At 51.0% G+C, this 25,004-nt stretch overlaps 1 protein-coding gene across 3 annotated transcripts in view; it reads right to left on the minus strand.

The window, feature by feature from the left end:
• Ltbp2 (latent transforming growth factor beta binding protein 2) overlaps nucleotides 1-20,868 on the minus strand; it is an 88,255-nt gene extending 67,387 nt beyond the window's left edge. For all 3 annotated transcript variants that reach the window (XM_036206009.1, XM_036206008.1, XM_036206006.1), the window contains exons 1-3: nucleotides 20,057-20,868; nucleotides 13,881-13,951; nucleotides 1,451-1,703 (exon numbers count right to left, since the gene is read on the minus strand). In XM_036206009.1, coding sequence (XP_036061902.1) covers nucleotides 1,451-1,703; nucleotides 13,881-13,951; nucleotides 20,057-20,544 — 812 coding nt within the window. In that variant the 5' untranslated portion in view covers nucleotides 20,545-20,868. The remainder of the gene's footprint in view (nucleotides 1-1,450; nucleotides 1,704-13,880; nucleotides 13,952-20,056) is intronic.
• Between the last annotated feature and the right edge of the window lie 4,136 nt (nucleotides 20,869-25,004).

Raw genomic sequence — 25,004 nt, forward strand, 5'->3', positions numbered from 1 at the left:
CAGATTTCATGCATGGAAGCCGCAGGGCAGAAAGGGATGGGGCTGGCCGAGAGGATGCAGTGCATTAAGGACACTACAGTATCGTCTGGCCTGAAAGCCTGTGGAAGTTGAGGATGGCCCCACATGGGCCAAAGACTTCATTCAGCCTTTAGCTTCTGATGGATCCTACACCAAGGACAACATCCCTAGGATACAAAACACACACAACCTAGACTTCTCATCTTGCAGCCATTCATTTACAAATCGATTGAGCACCTATACTGTGTCAGGCATGGTGTTAGATGTCAGGGACAACACATTCATGAACAGGCAGGAACAAGTATCTGTACTCTCTGAGTAGTCCCGCTTCAAGGAACAGTGAACTGGAGGAAGTATGAAAGTAATATTGAGGGAAACATGGTCCTCAAGCTGGCATCTGCCATGTGCCCTCACATAGGCCTATCTGCTTGGGGCTCACAACCTATACCAACCAGTGCAAGGACCAGGCCCCGCCCACCAGCTCACAGCCAATCCCAGGCCCTCTGGGTTGTGCACCCAGACCCTTGGCTCTGCCCTAACATCTGTAGGCCTTGGCCATAGATGACTATTGGGTTGTGATCTTGGAGCTCCCTAAGCCTCAACCTGAGCTCACCTATCCTTTCTCCCTGTTTCTGGCTGCCCTTGGAAAGCACATATCTGGGTGCTCAGCCCCCCAACTCTCCTGAGCATGCCTTGCTACCTCAGAGTAGCCTGCCTGTGGCCTCTCCTTCCTCCTCTTCCTGCTACTCAGCAGGTCTCTCTCGACCTTTCCAGCTAAGGACCTGACCTCAGCGGTCAGCCTTCCCCTCCTCCTGGTTCTCTTGGCTCTGAGAGGGCAAATCTGTTTTCCCCTTAGTTCAGCAAGACCGTCTGGACTGCAACATTTCCGAAAGAACTCCTCCCTAAGTAGATGCGAATGGAAAAACCAACCTAGACAGCTCAACGCAAACAGCCTCCTAGAAAGGGACCAGTTTACAAAGTTCAGATTTCCCGACCTAAGCGAGAAAAAGGTCTAGCCAGATTTGGGGTGGGGGAGAGGGTAAGCAGGGCAGGGGTTGCTGCCCGTCGACCTCCCTTGCTTATTTTAGCCTATTCACTTTCCCCACATGTGCGTCCTCCTCCCCCTAAGAGGAGAAGTTTGGTGGTGAGTGAACAGAATGGGGTCTCTTTATTCTAGGTGAAAGGAACATATCAACACCATGGAGAACCCTGGAATGGGGGGAAGTGAGAGGGATGGAGGACGGGATGGGGCAAGGATAAAGGGGGGATTTGTAAAGAGCTGATACATGAGCTCAGTGCTGTTCTGAGCACATACAGTCCCTAATTTAATCCTCACAAATCCGTGACATAATTGTTAGGTTTGTTGCCTCCTTACTGATGAGCGACTGTCCCACAGTCCCCCACTCCCACCCACCCCCAGAAGGAGACTTGCCTGGCTACTGCTGCTGGTGGTGGTGGCGCCGGCAGCTGTATTCTGGTCACAAGACTTCCTCTGGCTTCGCTGTTCCTGTGAGGGCTGGGTGCCCCCTCCACTGAGCGTCTCGGCACAGGCCTGGCATTCTGGGGGTCAAATTCCTCCTCAGGGATGACTTCTTCACAGCGTGCTCCACGGAAGCCGGAACGGCAGACACAGAGCTGGGGCCTGCTGCAGGAGCCCCGGTTCTGACAGGGCGGCTGGCACACAGCTGAGGAAACAGGAAGAGAGCCCCGATGACAGCAGGGCCAGGCACCACAGGGCCATGGGCCACCCACCAATCTTACATCCTAGGGGCTTCTGTCCCAGGGAGAGGACCTGGCCTGGCCCCTCACGGACATGGGAAGACCAACACCTAGTCTTAGAAGGCTTCTGGGGCCATTTCTCTCCCTGCTACCCACAGGTCTCCAGGATGAGTATGGCTTTGAGTTTTGAACAAGAGTTAGTTGTGGAGTGGGCCCTCAGCACACCACCAGAAGGGCCCTCTGAAGGGAGAAGGACCACCTGGCATCCTGTTTATGATTAGATAACCCCCTCTATTGGGCTACAGAAACACCAAGTACAGATATTTTTTTCTTGTCTCCTAGTAGCTTCAGAACTTAAAAATAAAGATTGTTACTGAGTAAATTATCGATAAATATTGAATGAATGAATGAATGAATGAATGAATGAATGTCTTTATGGGAAAGGTTTGACATTGGCCTAAAAGCCAATTGTTTGTTGTTTGCCTGTTTGTTACAAGCTACACAACCTAGACCTCACTGAGCCTATTTCCTGGAGAATCACCAGGGTGGGCTGAGGAGGCTAGGAGAATCTAAGGGCCTCTAAGATGTCACCCCCAATCTGTCTGTATCCTCTGATAACCCCCGCTCTTTATCTCCAACTCAGTAAGGTAGAAAGAATTCTGGCTCGGGCATTGGGATGATTCTGCCCAGTGGGTCCTAATCCAGCCTAGAGACAGGGTGGAGGCTGAAACTAGGTGGTTTCCTATAAGCTGGTTCTCAACCTGGGGGTCAAATGACCCTTTCACAGGGGTCACCTAACACCGTCCTGCATATCAGATACTTACATTATGATTCATAACAGTAGCGAGATTATAGTTATGAAGTAGCAAAGAAAATAATTTTATGGTTTGTGGTTGGAGGTCACTACAACATAAAGGGTTGAAAGGTTAGGAAGGTTGAGAACCCTGCTCTAAGCCTTCACTATGAGCCGCTGCAAGCCCTTTAGGGCATGACTTTTCTCTTCACTGACCTTTCCCACCTTACAGCAGCCACCTGGAATCCTCTACAGAGGCCCCCATTGGGATGTAAAGCCAAGCCACTTTCTCCCAGGACCTCCCTGGAGAGCAGGTGTGAGCCTGTGGTCTAGGTCATTCTGGGCCCTCTAAAACAATGTCTCATCCCCTGCCTTCCATTCACTCAGTAAGTAGCTGTGAAACCCCACTGAGGGCTCCATCATGAAGACTAAGTCATCTTTCACATGGTGTTTGCACTCCAGTGAGGGAGAAGCCGGAAGCAAGAGAACAACAGGACGGACGTAGCAGACAGAAGGGTGACGTGGTGTTCCAGGCCATTCAGATGAAACAACCCAACACTTCACTGGAATCTAGTTCATGGTTAAAGTCCTTCAGCTGTCCTCCCATTACTCCCCTACCTACCTATTGATTGGGTACCTGGCCCTTGAATACCTTGATGGGCAGGAGAGAAGTAGTTGTTAGACTACCCTGACAGTATCATGCAAGCTAATTTAATAAATCCTTTTAATATATGTTCATTCTATTGGTTCTGTTCTCCCTGAGATCCCTGGCTAATATACTAATATAATCCAAATTTCTCGTCCATGCCATCTCCCTTTGGGAACCTTCAGCTTCTTTATCATCCACTGAGGACCTCCTAACTCTGACCTCTAGAACAATACTCGAAGTCAACGCACTCTGGCTGAACTTGCTTTCTGGCTTCCTAACCTGACCACTTGCCTAAGAGTTACCATTCCCTCAAAGTCACCTCCCCATCCCTGATGGGAAGTCTTTCAGTGGCTGCCTCCCTCCTCTTTTGAACAAAAAGCAAAAGCACTTCCTGGGCGTGCCACTGATGGAGCTCATCCATAGATGGGTTTCTCGTGTTGTGTCTCAGTATCCCCATCTATACAGTTAGCCCTTGGGAAGGCAGTGATCTTTAGCTCCTAGCCTAAGATAGCACAACCATCTTCTTCACTCTGGCAGTTACTCTCCAGTGGGTGCAGACCATATACCCTGCGCATAGAATCTCATTTAATCCTCTCTATAATCTTCTGCAGCAGGTATGATTACAATTTCTATTTCACCCATAATGGCTCTGAAAGTCAAGGAGGTTAAGAGACTTGCCTAAGGTCACCGAGCTAGGTAATGGAGCCAGCATTCAATCTTTGACTAAATAGCCCATCCTTACTCTTACCCACCAACTCCCAGTATGACCTGCATGGCTCTTTTCCCTACAACCTCTGAGCCCTGGCTTGGAACATGATGAGACAAAAAGGATGTATTGGCTTCAAATTATGCACCAAGGAGGCCAGTGGAAGGAAGCCCAGCCCCAGGGAAGATGCACATCCCAGGTTGGCCCTGGTAGGTAATGGAGCTCCAGGCCCGTTTGCCCTTCTAAAGAAAGCCACACGATAAATTTCAAATTATGAGGGAAGATGTGTGCCAGCTCATGCGTCTGCATTGATAAGTATTCTTTTCAGTGTACTCACAAGGTCAGCTACACTCATACAGAAAGGACACACGGGTCCACGGCGCAAGTGTTATGTTGGCCAGAGCCTCTAACTTGGGCTGGTTATAGTGATGGTTAGGGAAAGTTTCCTAGAGTAAGTGATGCTGACCAAACATTCAAAGGATGAGGTGATTGGAAAAGCCTGCCCACCAAGGTATTCAAGGGCCAGGTACCCAATCAACAGGTAGGTAGGGGAGTAACGGGAGGACAGCTGAAGGACTTTAACCATGAACTAGATTCAAGGTATCTTCTTTGGTGCCTTGGTGCTGCTTTCTAACAGGTCCCTGGTCCCCATGTAAGCAGGCCATTCCAGAGAATTGTAAGTCAAACCCTTCTCCAAACACAAACTGCCACACCAAGATTTTAGCCAATGCCTAGACATCATTCCATCTGCCTAAATATAACTAGCTACCACCTGACCACTTGCCCAGGCCCCTGGATGCTAAGGACAGCTTAGCAGGCAAACGCTGAGGAAGGCAGATATGCCCTGGGTATATCTTGAACCTGGTTTTCTTTTAGGAATGGAGAAGCCATGTGGGGCCACCCCTCTCATCCAGCGGTGACCCCCCCCCCCAAATCTAGCATGCATGAAAGGAGGGTCATACAGCTCCCATCGCTGAGCAAATGATACTTGCCTCAAAGGTGGGCTGGATTCTTATTGTTGTTCTTTTTTTTTTTTTTTTTAAATGTGCATTGGTGTTTTGCCTTCATGTATGTCTGGGTGAGGTTATCAGATCCCTTGGAACTGGAGTTACAGACAGCTGTGAGCCACGATGTGGGTGTTGGGAAATTGATCCTGGGTTCTCTGGAAGAGCAGTCAGTGCTCTTGACTGCTGAGCCATCTCTCCAGCCCCCCAAAGGTGGCTTTTGATGTAAGATGGCCTCGATTCTCCCCCTCCCCTCCGAAGCCTCAAGGACGACCCATCCTTGATGTTAACAATAACATCTTTCACTCTCTGGAAACCTGAGACTCCCAGCCCTGCAAGCTAAGCCCCTGCGTCTTTTCCCACCGCTTGCCTCTGGTTCTGCCTTCTTCCACGAGGCTGCCCACTCCTGTAAACACTCTCTTGACCAGCACTGAGGGTCCAGAGATTGGTGAGAGCCTCTACACCCAGAAGAAACCCCACCTGGTGGGGTCCTGACTTTTCTGGAAGGTCTTTAGTCAACCAGGAATCCCATTCTGTGGAGGACTTTGGTTGGCTCACAGGGAATGAGTGGTCAGGGGGGAAACTGGATCTATCATTTTCTCTGTCTATTATCTCATCATAAATAAAAGTCTTGAGACTTCCAGCCCAGCTGTGTTGACAGATAAACACCCTCCTGGGAAGGTGACCTTTCCCAGTTTGCTGAGGCAGACCGTCCATGTTTGGAGGGTCGGAGGTTTTGAACCAGCTCTCACCAGCTTCCCAGCAGCTTGTCTTGTCTGGTTTCCCTTCGTCACGTGACATGCTACAGTGTCTGGTTTGTTCTGAAGCCAATCACATGTATTATGAGACTGGATCATGAACTCTTTTCTTCCCTACAAAGGCACCACCCCTCAATGGCTCACATTGGTGGCTCCAATCGGCTGTCTAAGAAAAGGAAAATTCTGGCAGTTTTTATTTTGATTTATGTTCAGTGTGTATGTCTGTGGTATGGATGGGATGCAAGCATGGAGGTCAAAGGACAGCTTTGCAGAGTTCCTTCTACGTTTTCTTGGGTTCTGGGGATCAACAGGTCATCAGGCTTGGGCGGCAAGTGCCTTGACCAGCCTCGGAGCCGTCTCTCAGGGGTTTTTTGGTATCCTACTGATGCATAAAATCTAGAGACACTGTGAGAGCTGGGGCAAGAACGATTGTGCTTGAAGAAGACTTATGGAAACAAGTGAGCCCAGATCTCAAAACAGATCAAAAGCAAACTGGCCGTCTCAGAATTGCTGGTGGCAGGGGCTTTCTACAAGCAGCGAAATAGTGCACCTGAGGAGAAGCAGCTCCAGGCAGGGCTGTGACATCTAAAGAGAGAAAATTCCAACCTTGGTGAACTTTTGGTTTTCCCCTCAGAGGTTTCTCTGTGTAACAGCCCTGGCTGTCCTGGAACTCACTCTGTGGACCAGGCTGGCCTCGAACTCACAGAGATCTGTCTACTTCTGCCTCTCAAGTGCATGCACCACCACTGTCTAGCGGTGGACCTTTTTTTTTTTTTTTTTTTTTTTTGGTTTTTCGAGACAGGGTTTCTCTGTGTAGCTTTGCGCCTTTCCTGGAACTCTCTTAGTAGCCCAGGCTGGCCTCAAACTCACAGAGATCCACCTGCCTCTGCCTCTGCCTCTGCCTCTGCCTCCCGAGTGCTGGGATTACAGGCGTGTGCCACCACTGCCTGGCAGGTGGACTTTTATACCCACCTCAAACACGCTATTTTTCTTATTGAGGAGAGATCACACTCTGCATTGAAGAAATCAACTCCTCGGGCGTTCTAAGGTTCTGACGGGTCTTCGGTCAGTGGTGGAGAATTCTCAGCACTGTCTCGCCAGCCCTCAGCAGGTTGATTCACTAGAAGGTGCACACCAAGCCTCTCCTTCTCGGCGGGCGGCACCCTGTGCAGCCAGAGGCTGTGCTGTTCTCCAGCCATTCACAATTTGGACTCTTCTGGAACCCTGGCTTTTCCACCCTCCCCTGGCACTCTTCTTCACCCAAAATTAGATATGTGGAGAGTTCGGCTCCACAGAGTTAGCAAGATATGCCAAAGGAGGGGAAGAAACACAAACTCCCGAAACTGCTTTGAAAGCAGGAAATGGGTGGAAACACTGTTCCCAGACACCCTCACCTTTTTGGCTGTGCCCCCACTACCTCCACTCAGCTCCAAAAGTTGAGCGAAGGTATACTCCGACTTTCCACACAGAACACCTACTTTTGGGAGGAGACCAAACTCAGGCCTGGGGGAAGGTTCTAGAAACAGCGCCCACTGTGTAAACGGATGCTACCCTCCCTGTTCAGATCCATGATGATCAACTACTTGTTGGCAGAGAGGTCAGGAGGTGAGGGGTCAGAAGGATATGGTCTGAGCCAGCTCGGCCACCCCTGACCGTGTGTGTGACCTTGCTGCTTCTCGCCTCTCTGAGATGCCTCACTCCACACTTAGTCTTGCTCAGGAAACAGGCTGCTGATTCCCCTCTCCACAGATCCTGGCAGAGGACACCTTCTGCGCGTTCTGAAACTGCCCATCCAACACGATTCAGCACTGTAGCCGAAAGTTGTATGTGGTTATTGAAGTGTAAATGGGTTGGATTGAGATGTCATACAATTTTAAAACACAGTTCCTCATTTTCATTAGCCACAGCTCAAGTGTTTACTAGTCACATGTGGCTTGTGGTGACCACGTTGGACAGGAAAATATAGAACATTTCCATCATACCGAACATTCTAGTAGTTAACACACCAAGCTAAAAGTCAGCAATGGGTAGGGATAAGAAGGCTTTTGAAAGTCTTAGCCACGGCCGATTTCCCGTAGCCAGGCCTAGGCTAATGTACAGAAAGAAGTACAACAGGACAGACAGACGGCCCCTTCTGTCTCTCCAGATAAGATCTGTCATCACTTCTTTCTTCTGGGTCCCAGAGACACCTTCCTGTCTCTCTATGACCTGTGAGCTGAGACCCTGGCTTTAAGACACACACACCCCTCACAGCACACACGCTCTGCTTCTTCTATATTCTGCCTCCAGGGACCAAACAACATGTCCCCTGTGCTAGGGATCTCTCTCTGACCCCAAAGCCTTTACAGTACTGACAGTTTCCAACCATCCACAACACTTGCCCCAGGCTCTCCCTGGGCACCTCACCTTTAGAATATGTTTATGGGGGGCAGCACCTTGGCCCTAAAGGCAGAGACCCTTAGAATCTCTGGCTCACACACCCCAGAACCCTCTGTGGTATCATCCTTTCCACTGAAAGCCCATGAGGAGAGCATTACTTGCCAGAACCTTGGGCTTGGGCCTCCAGGCTATGGAGAAGTCAGGGCCCCAGGACCCATGGCTTCCCTCTACTCCCACCACAGCTGTGCTGGGCCACTGCTCTTGGGACTTCTGCAAACAGTACTGGGGCTCAGAGGCCCGCCAAGTGCCGGGCTCCGAAATAGCAGTTGTATTCACATAAAAGCCTCTAATGAGAGAAAGATGCCATTTTTGGCCCCTTGCACACGCTCTGCAGACGCTGTCTGGCAGGCCAAGTGGGCCTCTACTGTTTGGCAGTCTGAGGGGAGGAAGGGAAGGTGTGAGTCAGACTTTGGCCCCAGCCTCTAGGCCTGGACTGCCCTGTTAATTGCTTTAACAAATGCTGAGATACTGGGCCACTTGGAGGCTGAGGGCCAGGGACTGGGGCAGAAAGCAACCCCAATTCCCACCGGCCACAGCAGGCACACGGAAGGAGATTCCAAGGTATATCCACCCTGCAACCTTGACTTAGCTGTGAGAAGCCTTGGTGGTTTTGGTCCCAGCAGGGGCCCCAGGGGATGAGGAACAGGACAAGCACCATCAGAGAGGAGCCTGTGATGAGCCTCTTTCTGGAAAGCAGCAGCAAGGGTATAAAAGACAGTTCCATGGTTGACATGTAGCCATCTGCTCCTGGTACCCCCAGCTCACGGCAGAGCAGAGGAAAGTGTTACCTTGCCATCATAGACTGAATCCTAACCATGTGAATGCAGGAGCCATGACCGCTGGCTAGAACATGGATGTGCATCCACCATTTACTGCTGCCTAGAATGGTAAAGCAGATAAACTCTGTCCATTCCTTCATGGAACTTCCAAATTAACCAGAAGGGTATCAGAAAACACACAACAATGGAACAGAAGGCCAGAAGTCGGGACATGAAGATATGGAGGCAACAGTTAGGGGGACCAAGATCCAGAGAAAACAAGACTGATGAGGAGCAAGTATAAGCAGAGTGGTGGGAGGCTGCCTCTCTGAGGAGGAGAGCACGCTGCGGAGACTAGGAAGATAACGAGAGAGGCCAGGCACACAGGCAGTGAATGGAGGCAGAGCCGGACTAGACTAGAGGAGGCACATTCCCAGCAGCCAGGCTAGATTTTGTGAGTCAGGGTAAGGGCTAAGAGCCAGGCTGGAAGGGACACTGGTTTGGGGACCCCCCAAGCCAAAGGCAAGCTGGTGCATTAAGGGGTAACAGAAAGAACGGCCAGTAGACTCCTGCAGATATCCAGAGTAGATCGCCATGGACACCCGAGACCAGAGAGGCATCGTGAGCCACAGACAGTCCTCACGGGACTTGAGAAGTGCAAACAAGCAGGGCTTGGCAAGGAATGATGACAAAGCATGAGGAAGAAGGAGGTGTCCCATGTGCCCCAAACTATCCGGGGATGCCATTTCACACTAGGAGAAAAACTGCCTGCTGGGGAGAAAGCGTGCACTCATTTGCACAAGCTGGGGTCGGACAGTCAGGGAGGCCATCGCAAGAGATCCTGAGTAGGCAGCAGACTCAGGAGCCTGAGGTCAAGGGAGAAGTCTGGCTGGGGGTGTCTGTAAACACGGGCTAGTGGCCCCAAGACAGTGTCTACATCTATGAGAAAGCAGGCCGCTCCAGGGGAAGTGCAGCCAGAAAAAGAGGGCTGGGAACGTCCTGGGAAACTGTTGGTTAGTAGCAGGGATAGAAGATAGTCAGGGGCATGTATGCAGAGGTGTGTGTAGAGGGGACCAGCACCTGGCTTCAGGAAGCTCCTGCCTCAGGACATCTCATGATGCAAAAAGCCTCACGGGGAAATACATACCCACCAGGAAGAGCTACGGTACCCTACATCTGGGGGCTGTGTTAGTTGGGTCTCCGTTGAGCTCACATGATTTCTTTTGCCTCCCCCTAGCTCCCTCTCTACCATCCCCTAACAACTTCAGCATAACTGTCCTTCCCACGTGGGAGTCTTCTACAGGTACAATATGGGTGGGATCAGGCAAGCACCCAGAGGGAAGCCAAGTGGGGCCCAGAAAAAAGAGAAGCAGGGTCCTTGTAGGACTGAGACAAGAACCAGAAGGAATATTGTCCCAATGCCTACCACTCAAGGCACAGGCTCTGGACCAAGAAGTCAAGAGCAAATGCACACCCAGGACTCCATCACCAGGTCCCTTGAACAGCAGGGAAAAGCTGACAGGAGTCTGTAGCCCAGGGAAGGCACTATGCCACACAGAGGTGCTACATGCTGGGGCCAGTGAGATAACCTCTGACCTTAGAAATCAAAGCCAACAGTACAGGCTCTGTTTAAAGAACCCGGAGAACACGGCAGACCAGGAATGAAACGTTTGATCTAAATCACCCCATCTGTTCCTTGTAACTCTGGAAGGAAGCAATTATTAATCACAGGGCACAGAAGAGGACACGCAGACACAGAGAGCTCCAGCAGCTTGTCCATGGCCACACACCCACCAAGTGGGTCTCCAGCACAGGCTTTGGCGACTGTACTCCAAACACCATATGCCTAACCATGTGCCAGGCTGTCTGTATCATTTAGCAGAGAGAACGGGGGTAAGGGCTGGCCCTCGGGAGTTGGAGACTGGTTTCATACACAGACTGCTGAACCCCCACTTCCTGGCTTGGATGACTATCCAGGTTCATCTGCAAATGGTGGAGGGGGGGATCAAATCTAGCCTCAAGAGTCATTGTATTAAAATTCAGTAATATATGAATTTCTATGAGTTTGAGGCCAGCCTGGTCTGTAGAGTGAGTTCCAGAACAGCTAAGGCTACACAGAGAAACTCTGTCTGGAAAAACCAAAATAAATAAATAAACAAATAGATAGATAGATAGATAGATAGATAGATAGATAGATAGATGATAGATAGATAAAATCAGTAATATAAAGGGCTTATGATAACCTGACACACTGTAAGAGGTATAGATTGTATTGTTGTTAATCCTAAAGACAAGCCTGTATAAGTTGTCACACAGTGTATGGCTAAGACTGAGCTAAAAAGAGAAAAAGTTACTTGCCCAAGGATCTAAACCTGGGGTTTAACCATCCATCTCCTTAGAACTGAAACCAGAATCTAAAGCATAGACTCTTTAAAAAAAAAAAAAAAAGATTTATTTATTTATTATGTATACAGTGTTCTGTCTGAATGCCAGAAGAGAACTCTAGAGTTCAGGACCTCTGGAAGAGCAGTCAGTGCTCTTAACCACTGAGCCATCTCTCCAGCCCTAAAGCATAGACTCTTAACCTCAAACCTTACTGCAAGAGTTGGGATCTTGAGACAGCCCCTCCTCAGCCATGCAGGGAACTGTCCTCCCCAGAGAGCCCCAGACCCTGTGTCCTCAAGTCAAGATAAGAAGTCTGGGGGAGGTTCTACAGCCCCTTCCCCTAGATGTGTGGAGACGGGCGAGCTCACGTGAGGAAACTGAAGAATCTCCCAAAGCAGCAGCTATAAACAGGGCAGCCATCTCACTTCCTACGGCCCTTCCCCTCAGTCAGCTGCCTCCACAAATACATAAACACATGAATCATGCAGATGAGCTGGCAAGATCATGAAAAAAGGCAGATACCAAGACCAAGGGAGAAAAGGGTGGCCTGATTCCAGACTCCACCAAGGTAGAGGGAGGAAATGGGGATACAGCAATGTGGCAGCCAGAGACACAGAAGCGGTTCCCCAGGTTCCAATGGCTTTGGGAGAAGAGAGCAGACTAGCTGGGGAGGTGGGAGAGTGTGAGGACTTAGGATTGCTTGCTTCCATGAGAGAAGAGAGAGGCCAGGAATAAGGGGCATCTGAGCCAGGACCAGCACTTCTTCACATGGATAAATTATCAAGTCCCCATACGTGAGGAGACAGAAGAGGAACTAAGTCTCCACATGGTTTGGGGGCCAAGACTGAAATGGGGGTACGTCATACGCTCTTCCTTATCTGCTCTCATCTCCCACCTGCCTGGAAGGCACTCCATATGTATGATATTGCTAGGACAGAATCCTGAACATTCTCTGGCGTGGCATCTCCCCATCCCTCAGGGCAGCTGTGTAGAGAGGAGAGGGTAATGAAAAGCCACTGGAGAAGCACAGAGCCAGCTGTCAGGGTAGGGAGCCAAGAGCACCACATTCTACACAGCCCTGGGCCCAGTTATCCAGGGCCAACACCCCATTGCTCACGTGGTTCTCATTAGGCTCATTACCAGCAAAATAGCAACAAGCAAACAGCATAGGGACCAACTAAATACCACACAGTCCTTCAGTGGGCAGCCCACTTCAAGTAGGGAAGGCCAGTCCTCCAGAGAGCTGCCAGCCCACAGCCTGGTCCGAGGGTAAGGGGACAGGTTTGGGGGTGGTGCAGCATAACTGTTAATGCTGGACAGGGAAATAATGGGGTTGTGGGTACACAACCTCACATCCTCCAGCAGCACCTTTTGAGACATGAGGGTGTACCCACGCTTGGTCTGAGACACTCTGTTCTTACCCAGCCTCAAGTTTCCAGTGTTAAAATTACAGTTTGGCAAAGAGGAATACTGGAAAGTCACAAGCGAGTTAGGAAACAGGCTACAGGCCTGCAGGGCTGAGTGTGGCCAGGCCCAGACCCCTCAGGCATCTGGGTGGAGGCCCACCCCCTGTGAGGCTGCCTGTTCCATCAACTCAAGCAACACTCTACCAGCCAAAGGCTCCCTGCAAAGGCTGAGCTCTCTGGAACACACCAATCTCCTTCCCCAACCTTGAATTTCAGGCATCTCCAGAGTCCCCATGGACTCTCAAAGTGTGGTCCCTGGTCCTGCAGCATCAATACCCCCAGCATGTACAACACTCTATCCTTGGGCATATCTCCTAACCAAAGCCTTAGTGTCCTTGTAGGTGGAGGAGCTTAACTGTGACATCTATGGAGAGTCTGGCAAGGTATCAGGCAATCCTAACATCCAATTCTTAGCTAGTAGCAGCCCCAGGAATTACACTACCCTCCCCAGAGTTCCGATGCAGAGTGAGGCCCAGAAGAAAGGATCAGGTACCTGGCAGCAGGGTGTAAGTAGCATCCCGGAGTCAGGCTGTCTGATTCCATTCTACTTTCCGCCATTGCCTGACTTACTTTCTCATCCACCAAGGGGGAAGGTTCAGCACAGTTAGTGTAAAGTGGATACCATGTAAGTATTGGCTCTTGACTCTGCCTCTGACATTAATGGAGGCATGGGTCATGGCTCTCAGCCTACAGGTCACGGCTCTTCCTGTCTCCATCCTTGGTCTCCACATAGCTACGAGGATTTCTTTCTTTCCCAACATTTAAGACAGTGAGGCAGCCTTCAGAGTAGTCTGAGAGAAGGCTGTTCCAGACACCAACTCAGAGCCTTATTTGATCATCCTAGGATCATGTCTGCCTGATCAGCCAGGGGCCAGTGCAGAGGTGGATTCCCACAGCCCACAGTAAGACTGGTGCCCCCAGAGGTATGTTCTGCAGACCACAAACATGGGTACCAACCAGGAGAAGGAAATGTAAGAAGTTTAAAACACAAGCAGGAATCTGCCTTGAGAAACAGTCTTCATTTGGAAGCATCTCGGAGTCTCCCTTCTACCACACACCACCTCTACACTGAAGACCAGCTGCATCTTCAGCAGGCCAAGGAAGACCCGTCTGCTCCTGGTCCTGGCATCCTCATCCAGGTCTCCCCTAAGAGCAAGAGGGGTGGATGGGACAGGAGGCACTCACGTTTGATACAGTGGCTGGTGCTGTTTGATGTCGTCCATCCTGGGCAGCACTGTCCTCCGCAGACATTCCTCCTGTGGAGTCGCCAGAGCAAAGTTAATACAAGGATGCTCAGAACTGGGACTATTCATACAGCCCCCTTTAGGCAGGGATTGGGGGGAACACTTAGAGTCTGGGAAGACTGCCCGCATCCCACAGGGAGGCCGCTTGGTCCAGAATGAGGACTATGGTGTGATGAAGACCAAAGTTGAATCTTGTCCCTCCCTGCTGTTCCCTGTACACCTCTGGGAGACCTCAGTCTCTCCATCTGTACAAGGGAGATATAATGCCTGCCTCACCAAGTGACTGTGAAGAGTGGGATAAGGTGTCTTGCACCCAGTACACAGAAGTCAATACAGAGCAGAGCATGATGGCTTACTGAGAGGAGTGTTCTAGGCCGGCCTAGAACCGGGCAAGACCTCATCTCAAACAGTTACACACACACACACACACACACACACACACACACACACACACACACACACGAAAAGTAACAAGGACAAGATGGTAAGCAAGTTCAGAGAGATTCAGTCATTTGTCAAAGCCACATAACCATCGAGTACCAGAGCCCAGTTCAAATCTAGGTTGGCAGGCTAGACTGGGTAGCTCAGTGAGAGAGAGCCTGCCTAGCATATTGGAGGCCCTGGTTGCTATCCAGAACACACACACACACCCCCCGGACCCCGCCAAAACCCCTCTGAGTTGGTCGGACTCTACACCAGGCTCCAAGTCTACAGTGCCTCTCACCAAAAGCCACACACTGTGTTCCTTGCCAGTAAATGCTGACAGCAAGGAGGTCCTGTATAAATAAATACAGTCCTAAGGATATATATCCCAGTCACCGTCCCACGAATTCAAACCAGGAGGAGTAGACTTGGCCAGGTCCGTATGTGATCAGACTGAGTGCTAAGTGTGAGACTTAAAAAACAGGGCTCTTGGGTCACTGTTCAAGGGCTCAGGGTGGCAGCTGGTAGGGAGAGGGGACATAACAAAGTCACCTCTGTCCAGCAAGCACACTTTTCATTTGGGAAAGACGATGGAATGGAGTTATGGGGGCGGGGCGCTCCTGGCTCTGACACCTTCATGAGACCTTGACTTTTCTTGCTCAAGTTGGAACATTCACTCCCCTTGTCCAAACGTCATCCTCGGAAGTCTAGAGAGCCGGGCGGTAGTGGCGCACGCCTTTAATCCCAGCACTTGGGAGGCAGAGCCAGGTGGATCTCTGTGAGTTCAAGGCCAGCCTGGGCTACCAAATGAGTTCCAGGAAAGGTGCAAAGCTACACAGGGAAACCCTGTCTCAAAATAACAAACAACAACAACAACAACAAAAAAGTCTAGAGAGTACCGCCAGCACCCGAAGGTTCTCTAGCCCAAGCTCTCCATCGGCAGACCCCAGATAACCAGACAAGGGAAACACCCCAAGAAAGAGCACTCCGGAGAAGATAAGACAGGCGGGGCTGGCTCTGACTCCCTGTGCCCAGTCATAGGAAACAGAAACGAAACAGGGTTAAGTGGGAGAGAGAGGTTGGGGGGCAGTTCCTGGGATCCTTGGGGCCAAGATGACGAGCATCTGGTGCCGCTTAGGAAATTGTTTGACATTTGAGTGGACCCCAAAGCTTGTGCGGTTGTGGGAGTCATAAAAAGAATTCAGAATAAATTCCTAAAGCCTGCAAAGGCTGAGGCCCATTCCTGGCCCTTGGGCCCAACGTTGTGGGGCAAGGCCTCCCAGGGAGCTTTCAGAATGTCCCGCTGGCCAAGAGCTTTGTCTTGCTGGCTACCTCCTCAAGCACCATCCTGGTTCCATAAAGTTCTTCTCCCAGTCAAAGCCTGAGTCACCAGACCCCAGGAGAGAGCTGCCCCCCCCCATCCCAGGCCCAGGGCTTTCAAGCATATACCCGGGGAGAAGGGGAAGCCGCTACCCCTTGTGGTAGGGACAAGCCACTCTGTGAGCTGGAAGGTCTTTGAGAGAAAACAGTCTGTGCGCTCTGGGAGTTTTCTGGAAACCAGAGCCTGTGGGAACCCAGCACAAACCAAGGAGCCTACTTGCCCTGGAAGTCATAGCAGAAATCCTGCCAAAGAGGGTCCCAGATGCCCTCAGGATGGCTTTACAGCTAGGAGTTAGGAGGTCTTCGGTCAGGTCTGCCTTGCCTGCCTATAGAGGGATGTCAGGGCCAGAGCAGAGACTGGCCGGAATCAAAGGCTGTCAGCAGAAGGGACGGGGTGGAGCTGGATTCGGATGCTCAGTGGACATCTCTGAGGATACGGCAGGCCCAGCCAGACCAGCTGGGAGGTGACTGCATCTGTCTCATGTTTGCCAGACTTCCAAATTGGACATTAGCTCCCTCCTGTCAGGCTCCCCTGACAAGTGTCTGGCTTCCCCTGCACTCACCACCCTCATTTAGTAGTGGTGGCTCCTGCCACTGGGGTCCACTTCTGTCTTGGGTATCTCAAAGGTTCGTTCCTTTGTCTCCCTGCCTCTGTAGGCTGACCCAGTGCCTAACACATGGTGTCCATTAACTGTTCCTTTTAGCCACCCAATCCAGGGCTCCCTCGGAGATAGGCTGAGCAATGCTAAGGGTAGGAAAGGGGATGTAGGTTTACATGACAGGCAGACTCAGCAAGACCGACTCATGGCAAAGAGGTGATTTCCCGTTCCATGATTTTTGTAACCTTCTTAGGCAGGTGAGCAGGTCTCTATCGGAGGCTATGTCCTCATGCTGGATCTTGACCCTGGACACAACCAGTCCACTTCTCCATAGAAAGAACAAGCCCCAGGATTCAGCTTCAAGAACCATGGGTGGTGCCTGACCAAAACGGAAAAGCTTCTTATTTTATTTCAAATTCTCCTACATTTCTTTTCTCTTTTTGACAAACAGGACTACTTTTAACTTGCAATAATGATGCAACGTTTCCTTTTAGTTGTGGATTTATTTATGCAGAAAAATGAGTCAGGCTCTGTTTGTAATGGTAAAAAAATGTAATTCATCTAAACATCCAGAAACAGGAGGATGGATAAATAAACTGTGGTATATTTAGACAGGGGAACAATATAGGACAGTTAAAACAAATAAACTTGAGCTGTATATTATCATAGTTAAATCTCAAATGCCTAATGAGGAGGGAAGAACATTGTAGGGGATACAATATGCTATCATTTGTCTAAGTTTAAAATATGCAAATACCTGAGTTTAAAATATGCAAATATCTATGTTTAAAATAGACAAATATCTATGTTTAAAATGTGCAAATATCTAAGTCCAAAATATGCAAAAATTTCAGAGTACGATATTATGTGTTTTACGGGTATTCACATCTGTTGTAATAGTATAAAACACACCATGGAAATATTTAAATCCAAAGAGTGGTTAACTGCAGAAAGAGGGAGGCAAATTTATAGAAGAAATTTCAACTCAGAAAAAACCTGAAAATAAAATAACTTGTGAGTTCTGTTACTTACAAATACCTTTTAGTATCCATCTAAAGTTTCATAATTTACTTCAAAGTATATGACATGGACTTCTGCTACTTTAATAATGTATTGAGGAAGGAAAAAGAAAGCTGGCAAGGTGACTCATTGGATAAAAGCACTTGCCGCCAATCCTTACAGCCTAAATTCAATCCCTGGAACCCACTTGGTGGAAAGAGAGAAAATAAGAGAATACGAAGAAAATACAAAGATGCTCTGCTATCAGGCTGGTTCAAAAGACACTGAGCGCTGGGAAACAATGGTTTAATGAGTCCGCTGTAGACTGTTATATAGCTACACTGCTCACCTCTGTACCTCAGACATTTAGCACAGTGCCTGGCACGTATTTTTTTTTAAAATACTACATCAAAAATTCCATAAGTACAGGACTTATCTGTCTTGTCCACTGCTATACCCCCAGGGTCCAGCATAGTGCATACTGAAGGAATTCAAAAGTTAAAAAATTAAGAAGAAAAAAAGGTTTCAACTAGCAATGGTGTGCAGTTATACATCCTACCAGCAGATGGCACTTGGCCCCTAGCTCTGACTTCCACACTGGCCAGAATGGACATGGATGGAGGAAGTTCAGAAATTATTTTCCATTCAGCCCCTCCCCAGGGGATGAATAGTATGCCAAAAGAACTCATTATCTACCAACTGTGCAGGAGACAAAAGTGAGGAGTCAACCAGCACAGGTGTGTATCTGTGTATACAGCAGGTGCCTGTGGGTGGCACCCAGCCGCTTACACACCTGTGCATATCCGCCAGCTTTGTCTTGGTGACAGTCTGCTTTGCTTCACTTTACGACTCCTAACAGCACCTTCCAACACACACACACACACACACACACACACACACACACACACACACACACACACACACACACCCCTAAATGCCTGCAGTATAAACTCCCCTATGACAGCCCAAACTTCATCTCTAGCCTAAGCCCCTGGCTCCCCTATAAACAGGGTTTCATTCCTGCCCCTGGGCAAAGCCCAACGGTGAAAAGCCCTTGTTTTGAGACAGTGTTAAGCCAGCCTGACATGGTCATTTCCAGGTGCCACTCTGGTCCTTCTCATCTCCTTCCTCATCTGTTTTCTACTGAGCCCCGGGAGTCCCAGGTCACACAGTGTCTCATCCCTGAGCCTCTCCACTACATTGTACTGCTCCATTGCACTGAGCAGACACTTCCAATACTTTTAGAAACACATTCACCAGCACGCACTGCTCATGCCTCCAATTTGATTTTAAGTAATTGAGTTGCCCTTCCAAGCAGGAACCACACTGTGTTCTGTGGGTTCCCCGCCTCCTTTACCATGCTCAGCAATATGTAAGCATGCAGTTGCCCGTACAAGTCAGGCAACCGGGGAAAGCTGAAACAAGGCAGGTGTCCCATTAACTCTCCTTGAATGGTCCCATGTAGGAGCCACTTAGCAGCACGCGGATCTGTGCCCTGCAGACTTTGGGCTAGGCCTTTGAAGGGCAGCAGGGAGTCCATTCACAATCAGGAAGGCCAGCTATGTGCAGGCGCTGATCTGATGGGAACACGGAAGTGAACAAAACCCTGCTTTCGGAGACCTCGTATAAGTCTGAGCACACAAGCAGAAATAGAAATATCTAAATGAGTGCTATAAGGAAGCATAAAATGGGGCGGGGGCAAAGAAGGGATGAGACACCGTGAATTCTGCTGAAATACAGGAGAGCGCTGCAGCCAAGAACAGTGTATACAGGGTCCGGGAAGCAGAAGATCCTCCGTAGTGGAACTAAGGGTACAAGCATCGGGACTCTACCTGGGACTAAAACCAACAGGTAAATCAGGCTCAAGCCAACGGCTGCCAAAGCCCCTCCTAGGCTTACCCTGCCCAGTCCGGCACTGCCAGGTTACTGTGCCCTCATTCCAGAGACACCTGGATACTCAGGCAAGATTCCCAACCATTGTAATTCTAGGTGGGGTGTTGTTGGGCGGGGGAGGGGGGCCTTCCTTCTGTGATAATAGAATAGAGTCCAGGGGCCACAGCGAGAGGTGTAAAATAATTAGTTGAGTTGGAAGGAGGGTTGGCCTTACAAAATGTACAAATAGTGCTGACACAGAGACTCACTGGCACACACAGACCCAGTCCCTCACACAGCGTCGGGGCAGCCTTCCCCTCCAAAGAGCTCCTAAGTCCTTGCCTAAGCCCTCTGCCTGTTCCAGCAGCCCTGAGCCCGGACCATACACTTGTCTCGGCGCGCCGGCTTCGCTGCCAGCCCCTTCCTGGAGATGCATCTGTCTTCGCGCCCGGGGTGTCCTCCCAACCCCGCCCAGATCCTCCACCTACTGGCTCCCCGAGCCAGCTTAACCTTCTCTGGGCCTCAAGAACCCAGAGCACCCACCCAGCTGCCTGCTCCCCACGGCCTCTCAGATCCTGGCAGAGCTGCCAGTCGCTGAGCTAGTTAGCCCAACATAGAATGAGCTAGAAACGCACGGAGAACTTAACGTCGGGGTTCCGGGTGAGCTGGTGTCCATGGGAAAGGATAGTAGATTTATTCTTTCCCCCAAAACTTTTTGAAAGCTGGTTCCGAGCCCCGGCTTCGGAACCTCGGAGCGGTTTCTCTCCAGTACACAAGTCTCCTCTGTCCCACATGCCAGTGACGGCATGACCGCCCTCCCCTCCATTCCCCTTCCAGTGCTCACCCGGTGAGCCGCCCCTGCCGTGCAGCCGCGGGTCGCTGCGGGGTCATCCGGCGCGCAACAGAAGGCGCGGCCCGGGCTGCTGGATGCGGCTGGCCCCGGGGACTGCTTCTTCGGGTCTGGACAGGTGGCTGGACTCGACGCAGCTGTTGGGCACGGGATGGCCTCCTGGCCTCGGCCTCAGCCTCGGCGGGCCTCCTGGGGCTCCGCTGGCCCGGCTGGTTCCACTCCGAGGGCGACAAACCGGAGACGGGCGCATCAGGCTCCCTGAATAGACTGTACACCTTGGCTGCAGCCGCTGCGGGGTGACTGCCCACGGGGCGCCACAACCGATTCGCATCCCTGCTAGCTGGTTCATATCTCCCCACGGGGTCCCTTTGGGCATGACCCGTCCCCATCAAAAGAGCCAGGGCAAGTGGCAGAAAGCCCCTCCAACACATCCGCAGGACGCGTCCGGAGCAGCGGGCGGTGGGGGTGGTCGGAGCTCTCATGGCGCCAGAGTGGCTGCAGAGCTGTGGGCACCCGAGACCTCGCGGGAGATGCTCTCCACAGTTGGCTCCACGGACCCGCCTGGAGGCTTGCCCCTACCCGTCTATGGGGTGCTCTGAAGCAGCCGTCTAGGGGCCCGGGGGGTTCCTGGGCAAGGACTGTATGGCGTGAGCCGCCTGGGCTGCGCACCGAGCCCGTGTCCACTGCACCTTCGCGCCCGCTCCCCGCACTGCAGCCGTCTGAAGGGGAACCGGAGGGTTTTATTTTTGGAAACCACCCCCTGCTTTTTCGTCCCTTTTATCCACGCCATGCCCCCTCCTCGGAGGGACAGCTCGGCCCCCTTATTACGGGAGACAGGAATTCCAGCAACACCCACTTTGGCACCGAGAAGCGAGCGGGCGGCGAGGGGATTAACCCGTGAGGAGCTGCGGGCGATGCAGGGCAGACCCGGGGACTGGAAGGACAGATGGGCGTTTGCCTGGGCAAGCGCACCTGAGCCGCCGCTCTCCTGTCCTGAGCAAGCTCAAACTGTCCACTTGTCCTGGATGTATTTCCTGCTTCTGATCTCATGGACCAAGATTTGGAACAAGGCTGCTTCTCCGGCCTGAAGGAGGCTGGGGAAGGTACCCAGACCAGAGCAATGGGGACAGAGCCGGAGGCATACGCGCCTGGTCCCGTCGCTTCCTCCCCTGGCCTCTGGGGGCGCTAGGCGAGAGTACAGGTGTCCCTGGGGCAGAAGCCGGACGCCTATGGGGAAGATCAACTGGGGGGCGCGCGCCCCCTAGTGGAGCTGGCCGCACCCTTGGCAACCCTGCCTTGTAGAGAGACAAGCTCTGCCAGCCATCTCAGCTCCTTGATCTTAATCAGCTTCCTGTGGCGTCCAGGCTTGGCCTGGCTTGTGGTGGTGATGGCTGCCACTGGAAGAGGTAGTCTCTTTTCACGAAGGTAGACATGGAGCCTCTTGAATACGGTGACTAAAGAAGCGCATGGCCGATGAGGGAAATGAAAAACAGGCCGGTGACCTTTGGCTCTTACTCCCTGGACTCTTGTCACAGTCCTACATTCCTTGGAGGATTTCTCCTAGTGAGACTGGATGAGCCTCTGAGTGGTCCCTGATGGGCTGGGTTCTTACCATCGTGTATTGAGGGGGACAGCGATGTCAGTTACCTCCCATGCAAGCACCTTCTCAGATCTGCCAGTCTTTCTCACCCATGTCCCCTGCCCCAAAGCCTAAAGCCTTGGCAGGTGCAAATATGGCTTTCCCGGGAATGTTTTCAGAGCCTACTATCTCCTAGGGAGGCAGAAAGAAAGAGAGGGTAGAGGGTGCCACTTACAACTTCCCATACCAGCCTCTCCCCTCCCAGAAGCCTAAGTAATATCTAATTGGAGAAGAAAGCCTGAATACTTGACATTGGCCTACAAAATCCTCCATGCCCGGCTGGCTCTCTGGCCTATCTGAGCTTATTCTTGCTCAGTATTCATTAGACAGCATCTGCACTGGCCCTTTCCACTCTGCAAACAGTCCACTGTGGTGTCCATTTCCCACCACCTAGAGGGAGTGTTCAGCTCCAGGGGGTCTTCAGGATGGGCTCTTCATTTCAAATATCACCCCCTAGAGTGGCCGCGAGGGCTACTCAGCTTCCCAGGCCTGTGAAGAAATACCTGAGGTTACCCACTTACAAGGAGAAATCAGTTCTTTTGGCTCTACGGTTTCCACCCTCACTGGTTAGCTCTGTTGCTTTGGGGCCTGTGCTGAAGGAAGGCAGAGGAAGCTGGAAACCTCATGGCAGCTTGGAGGCAAAGAGAAAATAAGGGGCCACGGTCCCAACTGTCCCTTGGAGAGCATATCCGCAGTGATCTAACTTGCTTCTCCTAATCTCCACCTCCTTAAGGAGTGTTACGAACTAGTCATCAAGCCTTTGACACGTGTCCTTTGGGGAGAGATTTCAGCACCAAACTATAACACCAGCCCTGAACCACTGGCCTAGAACAGCCCTCGTACCTCCAAGTCAACACAGTCTCACACACCACCCTGCTTTATCCTCGTGGCTTTACCGAGTTGAAATTATCTTACCATTTGTTGACTGTGCAGTTGGCTCAAGAGACAGAACCCGACACCACCCTGCTTTATCCTCATGGCTTTACCGAGCTGAAATTATCTTACCATTTGACTGTGCAGTTGGGTGGAGAGACAGAACCTGAAGGAGGGACAGTCAGCTGTATTCCTGTCTCCCACAACATAATAGTGAGCCTTCCTCCCCTACTTTTTGTTTTTTCAAGACAGGGTTTCTCTGTGTAGCTTTGCGCCTTTCCTGGAACTCACTCTGTAGCCCAGGCTGTCCTGGAACTCACAGAGATCCGCCTGCCTCTGCCTCCCGAGTGCTAGGATTAAAGGCGTGCGCCACCACAGCCCGGCTTCCCTACTTCTTTTGAAAAGATTTTAAAAAGTACTTTCAATTATGTATAGGTGTGTGTGCCTACATACAGGCATGTGCACATGAGTGCAGGGGGGCGTCCCTTAGGGGCCAGCAGTATAGGATTCCCTGGAGCCAGAGTCACTGGTGGTTTGTGAGCCACCTGATGTGGTTCTAGGGGCTGAACTCAGGACCTCTGGAAGAGCAGCAAGTGCTCTTCACCGCTGAGCCATCTCTCCAGCCCCGTTCTTCTCTGCTCTTAATACACCTCAGGCACGGTCCTTGGCTTGCCTATTCCTACCAGATACAAGAACTAAGATCAACCTTTAGACACTAAAGAGCCTGCTCTTGTTCAGGTCAAAGGCCCACCCAATTTAATCCTCTTCCTCTCCCCTCTGCTTCCTCACCTATAGCTGCAGGTCTATAGTGGGGAGAGGGGCTGGGGTCTGTTCTTCAGATTCTCCTTCTACACTATGGCTCCGCTGGGCCAAGGTGCCACAGGGAGTGTCAGAGAGAGTAGCAGGTGGCCAAGCATCGGTCATCTCTTTTATATGCATTTGTGGGCTGGGGGGAGGGGGCTTCCACCCTGAACTGTTATAGCAAAGTAGTCTCTAACCAATCTCCTGAAGACCCTGCATCCCTTGCCCCAACAGACATTCCAGTGCTTGCCAGGCCACTTACTTCCCTACCATGTGGACCACCCTAGCCTCACAGTCACAGTTATCCATCAGGAACTACACGAGAGTCTCGTTATATATGTGCTTGCTCAGTTCCTAAAGATGTTGGGACCCCCACCACTCCCACCCCCCAAGAACCTTTTGGCTGTGCCATGGCACATGGGGGTATCTGTAACGACCAGTGATTGTCCAGGTAAAGCTGGGAGGAGTCATAGCAGTCTCCTCTTCTGGCAGGTGATCCCCCCTTCACTCACCTTGCGTTGGGGTGTCCTCAGGGAGACCTCAGCCCTGTCTACTAAGGTAGCCAGTGTGTTCTCTCCCCAGTGACTAACTGAATCCTTTTCACTGTAGATAAGAACCAAGGCAGTTTGTAGAAACCTGTTCTACTTACATGTATCCTGCACGTCTCTTCAGAATGTCCTGTTGTTCTAGGCTATGCCATTTCAGTGGACATTCTCTCTCTCTGTGTGTGTGTGTGTGTGTGTGTGTGTGTGTGTGTGTACCTGTCCATGCGGGGATGCACATATGTACAATGGCCAGAGGTCACCCTTGGGTATCATTCCTCAGGAGCCATCCCTATTGGGTTTTTTGGTTTTTTTTTTTTTTTTTTAGACAAAACCTCTCACTGGCCTAGGTTTCCTTACTGATTGGCTAGGCTGGTTGTCCAGCAAGTCCCAGAGATCTGTCTGTCTTGGCCTTCCCAGTACTGGGATTAACAAGCACATGCTACTGCTGTGGGATGTCTTTCTGAATGCCGTGAATATGTGTTGCTCTGATTGGTTGATAAATAAAGCTGCGTTGGCCTATATAAAATTGTCATCTCATTTCCCCAGCTACTGCATCCCTAAATGAGCTGATCTGTTGTCCACTGTCTTCCCAGATTGTAGAACAGGGTTAGAATCTGGTGGGCAGTCAAGAAATACACCTCGATGGTGGCTCGGGATGATTGACAGAATGCCCCACCAACCAAAGAGGACTGATATCGCTAAGCCTATTTGAAGAGAGGAAAAACTTGAGCTCTGGGTGATGGCTCCTGGTCCACACTCTCATGCTTGCTGTCCATGGAGATGAGTGCCATGGATCCATCTCCAGGATGTTCATTCTATCCTTTCACCGTGATGCAAGCCTTGGCCCGTGCTGACTCTTCCTGGCTAGAATGGGTGCCCATCTCTGCAGTCCTATGCCTTCTACCTGTCCAGCGCCTTCAGGGGCCCTCCTCTGCATCCCCCGGTGCTCACCTCATATCCCCAAGTCCTCTCAAGGCCAGAAACCTTGGCGTCATCTTGTCCCTGAGCTATATTTTCCTCCTGTGTGTCCAAGTCATTATTACTGCTCCGTCTCCCCAGCCTGAATTTCTGGAAGTCTGCCGCC

Source organism: Onychomys torridus, chromosome 14 (assembly GCF_903995425.1).
Source record: "Onychomys torridus chromosome 14, mOncTor1.1, whole genome shotgun sequence".
Lineage (NCBI taxonomy): Eukaryota > Metazoa > Chordata > Mammalia > Rodentia > Cricetidae > Onychomys > Onychomys torridus.